The 18,024-nt window shown below is 42.8% G+C and overlaps 1 protein-coding gene across 2 annotated transcripts in view; it reads right to left on the reverse strand.

The window, feature by feature from the left end:
- LOC136871691 (breast cancer anti-estrogen resistance protein 3 homolog) overlaps positions 1-18,024 on the reverse strand; it is an 877,056-nt gene that overhangs the window by 428,272 nt on the left and 430,760 nt on the right. For both annotated transcript variants that reach the window (XM_067145201.2, XM_067145202.2), the window contains exon 2: positions 8,042-8,196. In XM_067145201.2, the coding sequence (XP_067001302.1) occupies positions 8,042-8,196 (155 nt within the window). The remainder of the gene's footprint in view (positions 1-8,041; positions 8,197-18,024) is intronic.

The raw sequence follows: 18,024 nt of genomic DNA on the forward strand, positions 1-18,024 counted from the left end.
GTACCACAGGGATCGGTTCTTAGTGTCACTCTGTTCGCGATTGCCATAAACGGTATTGTCGCGGCTGCTGGTCCAGCCGTCATACCGTCCCTATATGTGGATGATTTTGCTCTGCACTATAGCTCGTGCAGTATGGCAGTCGCAGAGCGACAGTTACAGCAAGCTATTAGGAGGGTGGAGAAGTGGACCTTAGAACATGGCTTTCGGTTTTCTGCCGCAAAGACCTCCGTTGTCCACTTTTGTCGTCAACGTACACTTCACCCTCATCCTGAGCTTTATCTAGGTAATGTCGTTCTTCCAGTTGTTGACACCTACCGATTTCTTGGGCTCCTTTTTGACAGTAAATTATCGTGGGAGCCACACGTGCGGCAGTTAAAAGTGCAATGCACTAGGAAGCTTAATATCCTTAAGTTTCTTAGCAGCACTTCTTGGGGGGCTGACCGCGCGGTGCTCCTGCGATTCTATCGGGCACACATTTTATCCCGGTTAGACTACGGCAGTGCAGCATATGGCTCCGCAAGACCAAGCGTTCTTGCGAAGCTGAACAGTATCCACCACAGCGGGGTTAGGTTGGCGACGGGAGCTTTTCGTACAAGCCCCATCGCTAGCCTGCTCGCTGAGTCTGGTGTGCCGCCTTTACACCTGAGGCGCCAGCAACTTCTACTTACATATGCTGCAAATTTGCGACAGATGCCACTTCATCCCAGCTATCCTTGCGTGTTCAACAATGGCAACCGTTTGCTGTACGCTGCTCGTCCTCGAGCGACGCGGCCGGTTGGGATACGCTTGGATAACATTTCCGAATTGTTTGACGTACCTTCGGTTCCTTGCCTTGTCAGACAACCAAGTGGGGTACCTCCGTGGGTCGTACGACGACCTGAAGTAATCCTGGATCTGCACACTGGTCCAAAGGAAAACACGGACCCTTCGATTTATCGGAGGCTCTTCCTGTCCGTTGTTGGTCGCTATCCAGGTTCAGTCGTCGTCTACACGGATGGTTCAAGGTCAGATACGAAGGTGGGCTGTGCGTTCGTTGTTAACAATGATAGGTTCCTTTTTGCTCTTCCGGCAACCTGTAGTGTGTACACAGCAGAGCTCTATGCTATCTATGAGGCTCTGCGGTACGCACTGTACAATGAGCGCCGACACTTTCTTCTGTGTACCGACTCCTTGAGTTCGCTCCAGTCTATAGATACCTGTTTCCCTCGGCACCCTCTGGTGCAGCTAATCCAGGACCTGCTGGCCGGGTGTTGGGATGCTGGCACCAGAATCACATTTCTGTGGCTCCCAAGCCACATGGGCATAGAGGGAAACGAGTTAGTAGATCAGGCTGCCAAGGAGGCAGTTACACTGCCCACGTTGCCTTTCCAGGTTCCAGTAAGTGATATTCGCTCCCAGCTGAGACATCTTGTTATGTCCCATTGGGAGATGGAGTGGCAGGCCATTCCACTTCCCAATAAGCTGAGAGCGATAAAAGGAACAACGAAGGTATGGAGGACTTCCCTTCGGGCTTCGCGGAGGGAAGCCGTGGTATTATGTCGTCTTCGGATCGGCCACGGTATCTTGACTCACTCGCATCTTTTGAAAGGAGAACCCCCTCCGGTGTGTACCTGCGGCGACCATCTTACCGTGGTGCACATCCTTACGGAGTGTGTGGACCTGGTCGATCTGCGCCGTAGTCTTAACCTTCCGAGTACTATCTCCCCTATCTTGCGTGATGACGAGCAGTCAGCAGACCTCGTCATCCGCTTTATGAGGGATAGTGGACTGTTTTCTCGTGTGTAATGCTGTCCTTTGTCCTAGTGTGTTTTGTGTCACTTTCGCTTTTATCCTATTGACTTAATTTTAGTTTGTTTTGCGTATTTTAATGTGTTATTTTAACGTCTCTCGTAAATTATGTACTACCAGGCAATGCCTTATTCTTTTGTTTTCCTGTAATTTCTCTTATTTTATTAGAAAATAAGGCATTGCGTATTAGATCCACTGATTGTTTTAATCTCACCCTCATTTTTCTCCATCATTTTTTAAACTCTAGTCAGTGGATATGTTTTTAAAATTTTAACATCATCTCTCATGTCGTTTATCACATTCCATTAGGGGCCGATGACCTTCGATGTTAGGCCCCTTTAAACAACAAGCATCATCATCATCATCTGAGACCCCTTGCCCCCGGGGACGAGAGCTGGAAACATTGGTAACAGACCTGGATTTATGTATTTTGAACACAGGGGAACCAACACACTTCAGTGTACGTTACGGCACATATTCTCGCATAGACGTAAGTCTATGCAGCCGAACGTTGGTTCCGCTGTTTCGGTGGAACACACACGACGATCTTTGTGACAGTGACCATTTTCCCATCATTCTTACTTTGATGAACCAAACATCCGTCGAGGCTCCCCCTCGATGGATTCTTAAACATGCTGATTGGCCAAAGTACACATCACTAGCTGTCTTTAACGATGATATCAGGCGGACCGTCGGCGAGGAAATAACTTATGTCACCCGAGTTATTCTTGCTGCTGCTGAGGAGTCCATTCCGTTCTTCTCGGGGACTCCTCGCCGAAAACTCGTTCCTTGGTGGAACGAGGAAATAGCAACAGCTATCAAAGAACGCCGTCGTGCTCATAAACGTTACCGTAGACAGCCTACTGCGGCCAACTTGGTAACATTTAAGAAATTCCGCGCTAAGGCGCGGGTTCTTATTCGCCAAAGTAAGAAGGCTTCATGGGAGAGATATGTGTCGTCTATGACGTCACACACTCCATCATCTCAAGTGTGGACTAAACTTCGGCGTATTTCGGGTATTCATGGATTATCTTCGGTACCGGGAATTTCCATTGCAGGCAATATCGTCACTGAACCACTCTCGATTGCTAACCATCTTGCTCGCCATTTCGCGGCCGTGTCTGGCTCCGGGAATTACCATCGTGACTTCCTACCTCTGAAGCGGGAGGCAGAACGTCGTCATCTCAGTTTTGCCACTCAGGCTTCAGAGGACTATAACGTGCCCTTTACGGAGTGGGAACTCCGCAGCGCATTAGCGCTTTGCAAGGACACGTCCCCTGGACCAGACAATATCCATAACCAGATGTTGAAACACCTTAGTGAGGACAGTCTTCTCTATCTCCTTCGTGTGTTCAACCGAATCTGGATGGAGGGTGACTATCCGTCTCAGTGGCGAGAGGGCATCGTCATTCCTGTCCTCAAGCCTGACAAATATCCTAAATATGCAGGGAGTTATAGACCTATTTGTCTTACCAGCTGCCTGTGTAAGCTGTTTGAGAGGATGGTAAATCGCCGCCTTGTGTGGTGTCTGGAGAAACAAGGACTCTTGTCCGAGTACCAGTGTGGTTTCCGAGCCGCTCGATCCACCACTGACCACTTGGTACGCCTGGAGAGTTCTATCCAGGATGCGTTTCTCCGCAAACAGCATTTGGTAGCTGTTTTCTTTGACTTAGAAAAGGCCTACGACACCACATGGCGATATGATATCCTTTCAGTCCTGCATCAATGGAAATTCCGAGGTAACTTGCCGGTTTTCATTGCGAATTTTTTGTCCCTCCGTCTATTCCGTGTCCGAGTAGGGAGGACATATTCGCAATACCACGTTCAAGAAAATGGAGTCCCACAGGGATCGGTTCTTAGTGTTACTCTGTTCGCGATTGCCATAAACGGTATTGTTGCTGCTGCTGGTCCAGCAGTAATACCGTCGCTATATGTGGACGATTTTGCTCTTCACTATAGCTCGCACAGTATGGCAGTCGCAGAGCGACAATTACAGCAAGCTATCCGGAAGGTGGAGCAGTGGACCTTTGAACATGGTTTTCGGTTTTCTACTGCAAAGACCTCCGTTGTCCACTTTTGCCGTCAACGTACTCTACATCCAGATCCTGAACTTTAGCTAGGAAATGTCGCTCTTCCCGTGGTTGACACTTACCGCTTTCTTGGGCTCCTTTTCGACAGTAAATTATCGTGGGAGCCACACGTGCGGGAGCTAAAAGTGCAATGCACCAAGAGGCTAAATCTCTTGAAATTTCTTAGCAGCACTAATTGGGGAGCTGACCGTGCGGTGCTCCTACGATTCTACAGGGCACACGTTTTATCTAGGTTAGACTACGGCAGTGCAGCATATGGCTCCGCAAGACCAAGCGTTCTTGCGAAGCTGAACAGCATCCACCACGCCGGGGTTAGGTTGGCGACGGGAGCTTTTCGTACAAGCCCCATCGCTAGCCTGCTCGCTGAGTCTGGTGTGCCGCCTCTACACCTGAGGCGCCAGCAAATGCTTCTTTCGTATGCTGCTCATTTGCGACAAATGCCACTTCATCCCAGCTATCCTTGCGTATTCATCAATGGCAACCATTTTCTGTACGCTGCTCGTCCTCGAGCTACACGGCCGGTTGGAATACGCTTGGAGAGCAGTTACAGGTTGTTTAACGTACCTTCGGTTCCATGCCTTGTCAGACAACCGAGTGGGGCACCTCCGTGGGTAGTACGACGTCCTGAAATAATCCTGGACCTACACACTGGCCCGAAGGAAAACACGGACCCTTCGATTTATCGGAGGCTCTTCATGTCCGTTGTTGGCCGCTATCCAGGTTCAGTCGTCGTCTACACGGATGGTTCAAGGACAGATACGAAGGTGGGCTGTGCGTTCGTTGTCGACAATGATCGGTTTCTTTTTGCTCTCCCGGAAACCTGTAGTGTGTACACGGCAGAGCTCTATGCTATCTGCAGAGCTCTGCGGTACGCACTATACAATGAGCGCCGACACTTTCTTGTGTGTACTGACTCCTTGAGTTCGCTTCAGTCTATTGATACCTGTTTCCCTCAACACCCTCTGGTGCAGCGGATCCAGGACCTGCTGGCCGGGTGTTGGGATGCCGGCACCAGAATCACGTTTCTGTGGCTCCCAAGCCACATGGGCATAGAGGGAAACGAGTTCGCAGATCAGGCTGCCAAGGAGGCAGTTATACTGCCCCCGTTGCCTTTCAAGGTTCCAGCAAGTGATATTCGCTCCCAGCTGCGACATCATGTTATGTCCCATTGGGAGATGGAGTGGCAGGCCATTCCACCTCCCAATAAGTTGAGAGCGATAAAAGGAACGACGAAGGTATGGAAGACTTCCCTTCGGGCTTCGCGGCGGGAAGCCGTGGTATTATGTCGTCTTCGGGTCGGCCATGGTATCGTGACTCGCTCGCATCTTTTGAAAGGAGAACCTCCTCCGGTGTGTACCTGCGGTGACCATCTTACCGTGGTACACATGCTTACGGAGTGTACGGACCTGGTTGATCTTCGCCGTAGTCTTAACCTCCCGGATACCATCTCCCTTATCCTGCGTGATGACGTGCAGTCAGCAGACCTCGTCATCCGCTTTATGAGGGATAGTGGTCTGTTTTATCGTATGTAATGATGTCCTTTGTGCTTGTATCTTTGTGTCAATTACGCTCTCATCCTATTGACTTCATTTTAGTTTGTGTTGCGTATTTTAATGTGTTCTTTTCACGTCTAATGTAAAGTATGTATATATATCTGTACTAGCAGGCAATGCCTTATTCCATTATCTCCTGTAATTTTTCTTATTTTATTCCAAAATAAGGCATTGCGAATTAGATCCACTGATTGTTTTAATTTCATACTCATTTTTCATCGCATTTTTTAAAACTCTAATCAGTGGCTCCGTTTTAAATTTTAACTATCATATGTCATTTCGTCCATCTCGTTCCATTAGGGGCCGATGACCTTCGATGTTAGGCCCCTTTAAACAACAAGCATCATCATCATCGATGTTTTACTGGATACTGAATTTGTAGCTGCCCCCATTGCCTGCCGTCAACCAACGGTGAAATTTTCTTTCCTGATAAATATATCCTTTCCTCTTTATAATCTCGAAAAATTCCTTAACACGTTCTCAGGGTTTGAGGGTAAAAATTAATTTGGACTTCCAGGAAACTTGTAAGCCCACGAAAAGTACAGGATTTCCCACTGGGTGAGAAAAATACCTGTGCTTGCGTAGTCATGCTGTTTTGCTGCGTAGCTCCATTTTCGAACCCCGCTTCAGCTCGCCTTTCTCGAGAGGTTTTCGAAATTTTCATTTTTTCCAAGAATGTTTGTGATACAACATTTTAAGTTTCTAGGAAGTGCCATACTAATTTATGCCTATCGCTATACTTCGATTTCCATTTATTACTGTAGTACATTCATCATTGCAAATAAGCACGCAGGTAACACAACCATTAACTCATGCCCATAACTGAATTTGAACCAAGGGTCGAGCGTGACCTCACCTACAAGGCCAATGCTAAGTCTGCTGAGATACGTCGGTTGGCTGTCTTCAGAATGACCTCAACGGAACGGGAACTTGTACGCTTTCCTTCGCTTGACGTGAACCTCTCTACGGTAGCCCGTATTTGGTGTGCCAATTACTGTGAAATGATCAGCGACCTTCCCTACCACTTCCAGATGTACGTACAGTACAGCGGCATATGAAGGTGTACGGAGTGGATGGAAGTAGTCAAGGTCAGTTCCCCCTTTCCAGTCTCCTCATACTCTATTAAACTTGACATATTTCCGCAAACAAGAGTCCGCAATCATGAAAGTTCCTAAGCGTGTCTGTGCGTTGGTAGTGGAATCACTGGAATAGCTGTACGTTCCGCGAGGGTGCGTTGTAGGACCTGCTGAGAATAAAATAAAAGCTATAGTTCGTAGTTTCACATGGTTTTCCAATCCAACAAAATACGATCCTATATTGCATAATCTAAATATTCACGATCATATTTCCTTCTTTCGGATATTTGAACGTCAATGAGTTTCTCTTACGAGGGAAGTATTTGCATTCGAACACCCCGAACTGCACGAAAATTGATAGGAAAGCTCAAATATGGCCGTTGAAGACGTAAAAATCACGCATTTGATCGAATGAATAACTTCAAGTAATGATGGGAAAAGGACAAAAAAGAAATAATTGGGATGAATTACAATAACCTGAGAAATATTACAATTACAAATCACTTTTCATCAAGTAATCCGTAAAACTGCAATTTCGCAGAACGCCCGTCTTAAGGAAATCACTGACTTTGTTTACACTTGGAGCCGGAGGTAGAGATGGAATATGCCATAAATATCCCGACCCGGATGGAGCTGCAAAAGAGAAATTGATGATAACGATGATGATGATGATGATGATGATGATGATGATGAGTAAGAAAGGATAGCAATAATGTTTTTGTGTGTAAGAAAATAATGTGTTTATCTTAAGAATGAAAGATTTCAAAATATCATAACATGTTGCTAGTAATGGCTTTTTTTACGTAGGCTATCCTGTATAACAGAAAGCTTGCAGACTCAAATTTGTAGTTCATAATAAATGCATATTTGAACATATTATACTGCACATTTGGGCATTTTAGTGCAAAGTACGCATATATTTTAGTGCATATAATTCCGAACACTAGTAATAATAAAAGCAGTAATATGTAGAACTGTCGTCTTTTAATAGTGCAACATGTTTGTGTGACAAGGCAAAACATTTCTTCTGCGATTTCATATGTTTTCGGACAACCCCGTCAGTTGAGGTCCCCGCGGGAATTTTCGTTCACCCAGCATTCCTGCATCCTGATAGGTTAGAGACTACATGCATGCTAACTTCCGAAATATTTTGTTCATTCCTCGCCTAGTGAAATGCAGACAATTCTTCGGTAAGCTTTCATAAAAAGAACTCAGTATATTACTTATGAACTTTGCAATAATAGAAACGACTCATCTTACAAATCGAATTATTTTCAATTCCACCGAAAACACTTTTTGAGACTCCATCGGGAATTTTCGAACAAGTATTCCTGCACCCTTGCGGATTAGAGGCTACTACATGAACACTTTCAGCTTTGTAGCTCTTTCAGATTATTCTGTTCTAGGCAAGAACAGATAAACTCCCTATTGTATACATGAGATCGTTTCTTAATTTTTCGGTTTTCCTAATAGTAAAAGAATAAGGATTTCTCAAACATTGCCATTCCATAATAAATGAATGATCATTGCTTACCTCGACGCCTTCGAACTTCTCGAAGATGGCGGCGTACTGCCCCAGCTCTAGAATGTTGAGCCATTGGCGCACGTCCAAGTGCGGCCGCGATGGCAGCGGCATCTTGCGACGTGACAGGGAACTTATCGACGGGAAGCGGAAGCTCCACGCTATACCTGTAACAATAAACAATGGTCGAATTAACATCCCTGATATTGTATTACTTGTCATACATGGTGTTCTATGCCATCTAAGACTATGTCCGCTTTCAAGTTCAGTTTTGACAAAGAAAATCACAAGATAATAACTGATATAAATAATGTCCACCAATGTCACAGGCGAAACATCAGCTTTTGAAAGTAGTTATGTTCTTCAAATATTAATGGACCGAAATGGATGGAGAAAAGAATGTTGGGTGAAGGGTAACTAGGCACTGTCATAGTTTTGATGCAATATACGAGAAGTCATCTGTGAACACCAGTGATGCAAATGGTAGGAAAATTTCTCACACGTTTAAATTAATACTTACCACCTCCTAGCAGCCATTCGAGTTCATAATAACTAGACAACATAAGAGAGAATTTGTTTGAAAATATTGAGATACTTTTGCTAGTGGTTTAACGTCGCACTAACACATCGAAGGTATTCGGTGACAGAAGGATGGGAAAGGGCTTGGACTTGGAAGGTAGCGGTCGTGGCTTTAAGTCACAGCCCAAGCATTTGTCTGGTGTGAAAATGGGAAACCACAGAAAAACATCTTCTGCGCTGCCGACGGTGGGAATCAAACCTACAATTAGTCTACATTCTAGTAAAAATACTAGGACACCCAGTTCCTTGAATGAGTGCTATTAATTATAATTATTAAGTTGATAAAATAAATCAGGACCAAAAATACTCAAGCTCCTCTAAATAGGGGTAACGTGCCTGCCTCTTACCCGGAGGCCCGCGTTCGATTTCCGGCTACTCCTCAACTGACGGTTGGGGCGTAATTATTTACACCGTTTACATGTAACCCAAATTCACGAGAAGTATATTTAAAGTAAATAAAATAATATTTAAAATAAAATAAATAATTCCCTTACCGATTAGACTATATAATATCAGGTTTAAAGCTAATTTACATCTTAATAATAATAATAATAATAATAATAATAATAATAATAACAATAATAATAATAAGTACATAATAAATACAATAAAAGAACGATGTCTTACATAGCAAAGATCAGACACTATACCACGGTTATAAAGCCAGAGGGAATTTACAGTTCAGAATGTCTGATACTGAACAAGAAAGGGGAAAAGGATGAGTTAGAGAAGAAAGAAAAACATCTTGAAAAATATCTTAGGACCCGTAAAAAGAAAAGATGGTACATGGAGGAATAGGAGAAATGAATATGTATACAGACAGACAGAGAAGATAATAGACACCATAGGTAAGAGGAGACTTAAGTTTTATGGACACCTCACAAGAATGAACGAGAGTCGACTGACAAAGAAAACCTTTAACTACATCATCAAATTAAAAGCAACTGCTAAATGGGTAGAAGAAAAAAGAAAAGACATGGAGGAAGTTGGCATCAATCCAAAAGAAATCTTAATAGAGATATATTTCGATCTAAAATTGATAAATTCAAGGGGTTCCAGGAAAATTAAAATGAAAAGTCCAGGAACATGTGGCCAGAGGGGAGGAAGAGAAACCACAGCGAAATGAAGAAGTTCTGGGGGAAGAAAGAACTAACCCGCAATTCAGTTGTTTGCCGTGGTCCAAAGTAGGCCAAATAGAAGTAATATTAATAATAATAATAATAATAATAATAATAATAATAATAATAATAATAATAATAATAATAAATCCACTTTTAAAATACAATACTCGGGCTTCGAACGCTGACATTGCTTACTACCCTACTACACCGTCCCGACTACCAAGTCATTAAAGTGTGCTTAAATAATACAAGAGGGTATTTTTCATCTCTTCTAGGGATAAAAACTCTGAGAGTACTTCAATGATTGTTGAACTACAGTCTTCCTTATACTGTGCATCGATATTCCAAACTGACAGCTTCGCTAGCCACTGACACTCCCTGTCTTAGCCGCTCATAATCTTCTTCAACCTTTCAAATGGAAATAATAAAGAAAATCGTAAATCCTTTGCAATGCGATAGCTCGCGAGGCTCGAACGACGCGTGTGGGCGATCTGGGGACAGGGGAAAGACAAGCTTCGATCTGAATATGTATGAGCGTGACAGTGGCCGGGAGTCAAACAGAAGTAAGAGGACCACCGAGAAGTGCGTCCGTCGTTCAGTGACCTCCAAAAGTTTTGTGTACCTGGTGTAGACAGACAGCCAATGAAATGTATCTGCTTGTTGGGCGATCGTAACATTAGCATTCCTGTGTTCTCGGCCTTGTTATTTCTAAAAAGAAGACTACGGTACATCAGTTCCGATCAAATTGTTTACAACATTTATTTTGAATGGTCTAAATGAAAAGTTACATTGAATTCGTAATTTAGATTAACTACGTGCATGTAGAATGAGAATGAACCGGGCTGAGTGGCTCAGACAGTTGACCTTCTGACCCCAACTTGGCAGGTTCGATCCTAACTTAGTCCAGTGGTATTTGAAGGTGCTCAAATACGTCACCATCGTGTCGGTAGATTTACTGGCATGTAGACTCATTCCTGCGGAACTACATTCTGACACCTCGGCGTCCCCGAAACCCGTAAAAGTAGTTACTGGGACGTAAAGCAAATAACTTTATTATTAAATAAGAGTGAGGAAAAGTGTTCCCCGTCTTCGAGGAATGACACTTGCCAATTGTAGCCTAACAGAGAGCTTGTAGTTTTACCGAAGTGTTGATACGGGGACCTGCAGTGTTACATGGCAACTGTAACGTGACTATTCGCTGCAAGTCCTACTAATTCACTGAGTTCACGGAAGTTCACTGATTTTAATCCATTCAATCCTCTCAATGACGGCAAAAGACAGGAAATAAGCTTATGTTGATATCTATACCCGTTGTCTATAAGACTGTCTTATCATTTTCTCTAATAATAATAATAATAATAATAATAATAATAATAATAATAATAATAATAATAATAATAATAAAACGGAATACATTACCCCAAACCTAACTAAGAAACATACTTTAAAATATCTAAACTTACTTACCAATACACACATTTTTGCAAATCAAACGTACGAGATAAAAATGGTATAAGCAAGTAGGGAAAGACCTCACTGAATTAGGATCACTAAATCTGCAGGATAGAAATGTAATCAGGAAAATTATTCACACAAGGCGATTTGAGGAAGACGAGAAGGCACCAACACGACGTGGAACAGAAATTACAACAATCGATGAAAATGAAGAACTACTGGACAGGGAGGAAAGCTCAACAAATGTTGATTTAGCGTGGTCCTAAGTGACCCACTCGCGCATAATAATAATAATAATAATAATAATAATAATAATAATAATAATAATAATAATAATAATAATAATAATAATAATAATAATTGTACCGGTTGGTACACCTCTAAGCCGCACTTTTGAATTTTCCGTCTTAAAGTACTCCCCTACAGCAGAAACTCGGAACTTTAAAAACTGAATTATTTCAACAGTTTCTCAGAATATGTCACTGTGTTAATTTCGAACTGCTTTTGTTTACTAATTATCAAGAAGTGTGGACATTCTCTGATAGATGTCTCTACAAAACTATGACCATGCACCCTGGTGCGAAGTGGTAGAACTTTATTTGAAGAAATTTTGTATTCATAAGTTTGTTCTTTACTAAATTTCGTTCTTTCATTTGTGGGTTGGCAATATAAATCTTTTCTTTCCGCCAGTTTTCAAGTTAGCCAATCAATAATTTCTGTCATTAATTTTCAGTCAATCGTGCCTTTCTTCTCCAATTTTGATGCGTAAATTTTCGTCAGCCAATAAACGCCTGTGGGTGTGTCTTAATTATTCATGAAAGGTCTCGAATCTTCCACGGGGGTATAAAACTGCTGATTTTCACGGCTCTTCGTCACTTCAACAACATCTAGCTTAGTGTATGGAAGTATAGCAGGGGGCGGGTAGCGCCTCCTTCTTCGGGCAGCAGCTCTTCAGCAAAGGTAATGGCCGTTTGACATCTTTATTTCTTGCTAGCTCAGCAGTTTAACCCTCGGGGAAGGTCCGAAACCTTTTCAATGTAACCTACCTGTCCAAAAATGTAACTTAGTGCCGCCTTATGTAAAATTTTCTTATTACTTTAACTGTAAACCGGGGATAAAGAGTGCTTTACTCTCTCGAGCTCCCCTTCATTTTTGATTTGAGGTGACTACGTTTTCATAACCGATTTTCTTCTCTTCTTAATGTGTTCAAAATTTTTTCTTATACGAGTCACCTCCCTAGTTTGGGAATAGCCCCTGTGTCATCGGCCTAGTGCCCCTTAGGTTTTATAAGGTTTCATGTAGGAGTGGAAGCAACGCCTCTATTCATCTTGGTATTTTGGGCCATTTAATTATTCTGTTCCTTTCCACTGAGGCCCAGTAGGTTGGGTACGAGATACCCCCGTTTCATTTGATGTAAGCCGTGCCTTGATGGCAATTTAGTGTAATAGTCTGGTATTGCCTTTAATAGGCTTGAAAAATTGAGAGCGGCTCAGCTCTTTCTTGTGTTTGAAAAGTGCCTCTGGGAGGCTTGAGGTTAAAAGGTGGGAGCAAGTGTTCCATACAATAAGAGGATTTCTGCCCTTTGGTAATGTGTGGTAGTGAGCTGAGAGCTCAGGAATCGTAAAAGGTGGGGCTCGAAGCCCAGATCGTTAAAATATCTCTAAATCTTGGATTTCCTGGTTTTGTACCTGATTTGTTGTTATTTGTTGTATGTTCAAATTCTATATCAAATCTGTTAAGTTTGGCTGTGTTGAAAATATATCCTTTAATGAAATTTTAATTCGTTTCTCGGTTTTTTAGTTAGACCCATTCCAGCCCGCACCTTGTTTCACCTCTGCTGTTCCACGGGTAACCCCGTAACAATAATAATAATAATAATAATAATAATAATAATAATAATAATAATAATAATAAAAGTGCTAGCTAATAAATTAACAACATGGACGCCAGTTTCACATCACAATGACTTTGGTTGTAATCTTGGTAAATGCAAAATGTTTTCCTGAAGAGGGATGTCTCGCCTCAGTGATTCAGGCTCAACGTTCATAATTTATGTAGGTCTCGTGGATTATGCCTTTAAAATAATAGGCACGTAATACTTTAAGCTTTCTGGCTAATAATAATAATACAACTTGTGGGTCAATGTCCCATTTCCCATTTCAGATTACTCAATAAAAGTAAATGTCATAATTAGTACCCTATATAAATAAGTTATAACGCCGAGAGTTAGACTTTTCCGACTGAACACTTAAAATGTAGGAGCTGTATAACCGGCGCCTTAAAGACGTCCTCGATTCACGAGTAAGGACTAGGGTTCGATATCCTGTAAGGGGGTCGACAAATTTTGGAACATTATTTCCACTCCACTACTGGAGAGGCACATAGCCGTGGGTTCACAAAGCCTACACAAAAATGAGCACAAAGTTAAGTCCTGGGGGCAAAGGTGGCTGGGTACAGACCTAATCACTCTATCCTACTTGGCGCGCAGATTATGGGTAGAGGAAGCTTTTCACGGAAAATTATCACCAGAAAGCTTGTATATGCTTACGCGATGAGTGGCGATTGTTCTCCCTTTCAGAATCCCATGGACCTAGATTGGGATCGAAACCGATTTTTGGTAGAAGAGGCTGGGTTGAAAGCGATGAAGAATCATCATCATCATCATCATCATCATCATCATCATCATCATCATCATCTATGTTTGAGGATTAATTTTATCTACATTTTAAACCATTAATGCTCTTTTCATCGTTATTTTATAACTAATATTACATCCTGGTAATTTATTTGTTAATTACTACTTTAAACATAAAGATAAGTTGTCATTCCCCCAGCCAGGTCCAAAACGGAACTTCCAAGTCACGCCAGTAAACTACACTCGTAGAATAAAATTTATTTCCCTTCGAAAACTTTTCTCAGCACGCAAGTTACATATCGTGTACTGCCAAGTAAAACGTGTCGTGTTCATTCGGCTTTTCCTTTTTTGAGTTAGATTCATAATGACGCTAATTTACGGTCCCATATATGAAAGGTTTAAATTCTCTATAACGAGGTTTTTAGTACTTGCCTTGTTCCTCCGAGAGCCGCAATTAACTCCCTCTCGGAACGATATTACGAGGAATTCTCTTAGTAATTAATACCTTTGTCTCTAGTATATTTGAGATAAGTAATGTTTACAAGGAATTAACTTCCACGAATAAACATGGGTAATGAATAAGTCCTGTGAAATATATTCTCGTAATCAGCAGGATATGGAGGGAAAAGTTAATAACGGCTATATCGAAAGGAACGACTTTGTAATCATAAATTCAATTGACGTAAGCTCGGGCTTGAGATCAATAAAGAAGATAAATGCAAGCTGCTACAGGTGTTTTCATTGTGGGATCACGCTGCCACCTACAATCGAGCAAACCAACACAGGTCGTAACAGTGGGCTGAATAGCGATACCCACGTTTGATCTGACAAGTCAGATTCCTGAAGCGTGTAGATAACCAGCATTTTCAGAGTCAACTCAACAAGGAGATAACTAATTACGAACACAATTGGCCGTTATTCGCATGGCTTTGTTTATTAACACTCATTACTAGGGGGCGAATGTTGATGACCTAAAATATCACAGAAAATTATCAATACAATGCCCTTAAATTTCTGGGGAAATGCTACAAAATAAGTCAAAAATGACTTTAAAATATTTGACCAAACTGAATTCTAGTGACAATCGTTTTACAAGTATAAGGCATGATCAAAACGTTTCCGTTTGAGCGCGTTGCTGCAGCGGACATACAACGAAGCGTGACTCCTATGCGGGTATATAGGCACGGACTGTAGGCAAAGGGATTAGTGTGGTAGTCGTGTCATGCCGAGGTACGTGCATTAAATGCTGCCACGTGAACTATGGCGACGTTATTACCAAATGCGTCCAAACAGGACCAACGTGTTGTTATTCTGTTCTTGGTTGCCCAAGGACAAACACCGGTTGACATCCATCGGAGAATGAAGGCTGTGTATGGGGCAGCATGTATGTCGAAAACCACCCTTGTGGAATGGTGCACCAAGTTCTGTGCGGGTCGCGTTTCGATCTAGGAGGCCAGCCTCATCCAGAAGGTACCCCAACTCAAGTGGGAGTCACTCGAGCACCCGCCCTATAGTCCCAATCTCTCCACACCACGAACCTGCTACGCAGGCGTAGCAGGGGGAGAGGTGATACTCCCACGTGGCGCGTCCCGGGTGGCGGATAGGGGGGTGCTAACCGGCTTGCCGGCGGACTTGAGGGAAATAAAATACCTCTCGCGGACCAAACACACCCCCCCTGTGGGTGGGGGAGGCTGACGAACAATACACCCACGGTATCCCCTGCTTGTCGTGAGATGCGACTAAAAGGGGCGACCAAGGGATGATTGAATTAGAACCATGAAACTACTTTTGATTCATAGCATCACGCGGGGAACACCATGGGTTGCCTGTACTTGCGAGTTGTACCACTATGTTCGGTACGAAATGGGTTTGTGTTTAGTAATAGTCATGAGCGTGGCCTGGGGGTTTCCAGTACCCGTGCGTCGTACCCATGTGAGCACCACCGCGGGTCTGGGCGTAGCCTGTGAGTTATACCACTATATGAGCGACACCGTGGGTCTGCGTTGCCTTTGATTAGTATCCACTCTGTGAGGAACACCACGGGGCCCGTGGGACCGGCATCCGTGCCTAGTACACCTAGGTGAGGAAACTCATTGGTTTGCGTTGGCTATGAGTGGCGCCATTGTGTGCGAAACACCATAGGTCTGCGTTACCTGTACGAAGTACAATACTTGTGAGTAGTACCGTCTTGTGTGGAACACCGTGAGTTTCGCAACTTTTGATTAGTACCCCAACATGACAAATAGCATGGTTCTACTTTACTCGCGACATGTACCATTCAATGGGATCTTAGACATGGATTTTGCACCCCTTTCGACATCAAGCATCATCGTGCTTTATGAGTGTTCCCTTGGTCAGTAATCAATTCTGTATGATCTTGGAGTCTGATCCACTGTATTTTGGTTGTTTGTTTCCTTTTTTTTTGTTTTCTTTTTGTAGGGTTCATGTCCATCCATTCTTCCTTCATGACGACATTATTATTTTTTTGGTCAGTGGATGAATTTGACATTTTTGTTCTTTCATTTCGTACCATTAGGGGCCGATGACCTCGATTTTAGGCCCCTTTAAACAACAAGCATCATCATCATCATCATCATCATCATCAATCTCTCCCCACGCCTTCAGTGTCCTCATAAAGGCCTTGAAGGGTCGACGCTTCAGCAGCCGGTTATGGACTTCCTCACGCAGCAGGCACGGTGTTTTACCACGCGGGGATCTTCAACCTGGTGCTTCAGCGGAATGAGTGCCTCAATGCTCACGGCGATTTTGTCTGATTGGCATCCCGAGTTAGGACTGTACGGCCGTCGAACTGAAACTTTTTGATTGCCCCTTATAATATATCCCTGTTCTCTTCGCAGCACAGCTCTTGTTTTTAAGAAATAATATTATCTCCTAATTTATTTGGAAGTGTGTATAAAGATGGACATACCTTTAATGATTTCCTACCGAGCTCGATAGCTGCAGTCGCTTAAGTGCGACCCGTATCCAGTAATCGGGAGATAGTGGGTTCGAGTCCCACTGTCGGCAGCCTTGAAGATGGTTTTCCGTGGTTTCCCACTTTCAGACCAGGCAAATGCCGGGGCTGTACCATAATTAAGGCCACGGCCGCTTCCTTCCAACTCCTAGGCCTTTCCTATCCCATCGTCGCCATAAGACCTATCTGTGTCAGTGCGACGTAAAGCAAATAGCAAAAAAAAAAAAAAAAAAACCTGGATGTAATGCACAGAACCACCTTGAAACACCTGTTGTTCTTCGGACTCGTTACAGCTTCCAGATGTTTTTCTCGCTTGTACAAAAACTTCCTTTCCGCACTCTCTTTAACACTGTTATTATTATTATTATTATTATTATTATTATTATTATTATTATTATTATTATTATTATTATTATTATTGCTGTTGTTGTTGTTCTGTACCGAATCTGGAAGTTATGTAACTGCTGTTTCCAATCTCTTCTCATTTCCATTCGTTCTTGGACTTGAGATACGCGGGACTAAATGACAGGCTGTAGGGGCGGGTGGGAACCGTGATGTATATCTTTTGCTTGAGACACGTTAGGAAAGACTTTCTCGTAATTATCAGAGTTCTGTATTGTGTTCCTGCACATATCACTGGCACTCACAGTACCCTTTCTTAGTTACCAAAAACTATGCTGGTCTCTTTGCTTGGTCAAGAAAGTCATTTAGTAAATTTCACCAAACATAATAAAAATATATAATTTCATATGTTGTCTCTTGTGTACATTTATCAGTCTGACAAGGAATACAAGGATAATTTTTTTAAAAAAATTATATAAAAATTCTTCAAAATGCTACATGCTGACCTAAAGCATTCTTGAAAGATGAAATAATGACTTATCATCCCAAATCGTCAAGAAAATGCAAAAGAATGCAAAATAAAATCATCTCATTATCAAATAATTGTTACACCGCATAATGAATTTCTATACTACTGAGCAATTACCTAATGCAAAGGGAACCGAGCTCGATAGCTGCAGTCGCTTACGTACGGCCAGTATCCAATATGCGGGAGATAGTGGGTTCGAACCCCACTGTCGGCAGTCCTGAAGATGGTTTTGCACGGTTTCCCATTTTCACACCAGGCAAATGCTGCGCCTGTACCTTAGTTAAGACCACGGCCGCTTCTTTCCCACTCCAAGCCAGTCGCTCTCCCATCGTCGCCATAACACCAATCTGTGTCGGTGCG

Source organism: Anabrus simplex, chromosome 4 (assembly GCF_040414725.1).
Source record: "Anabrus simplex isolate iqAnaSimp1 chromosome 4, ASM4041472v1, whole genome shotgun sequence".
Taxonomy (NCBI): domain Eukaryota; kingdom Metazoa; phylum Arthropoda; class Insecta; order Orthoptera; family Tettigoniidae; genus Anabrus; species Anabrus simplex.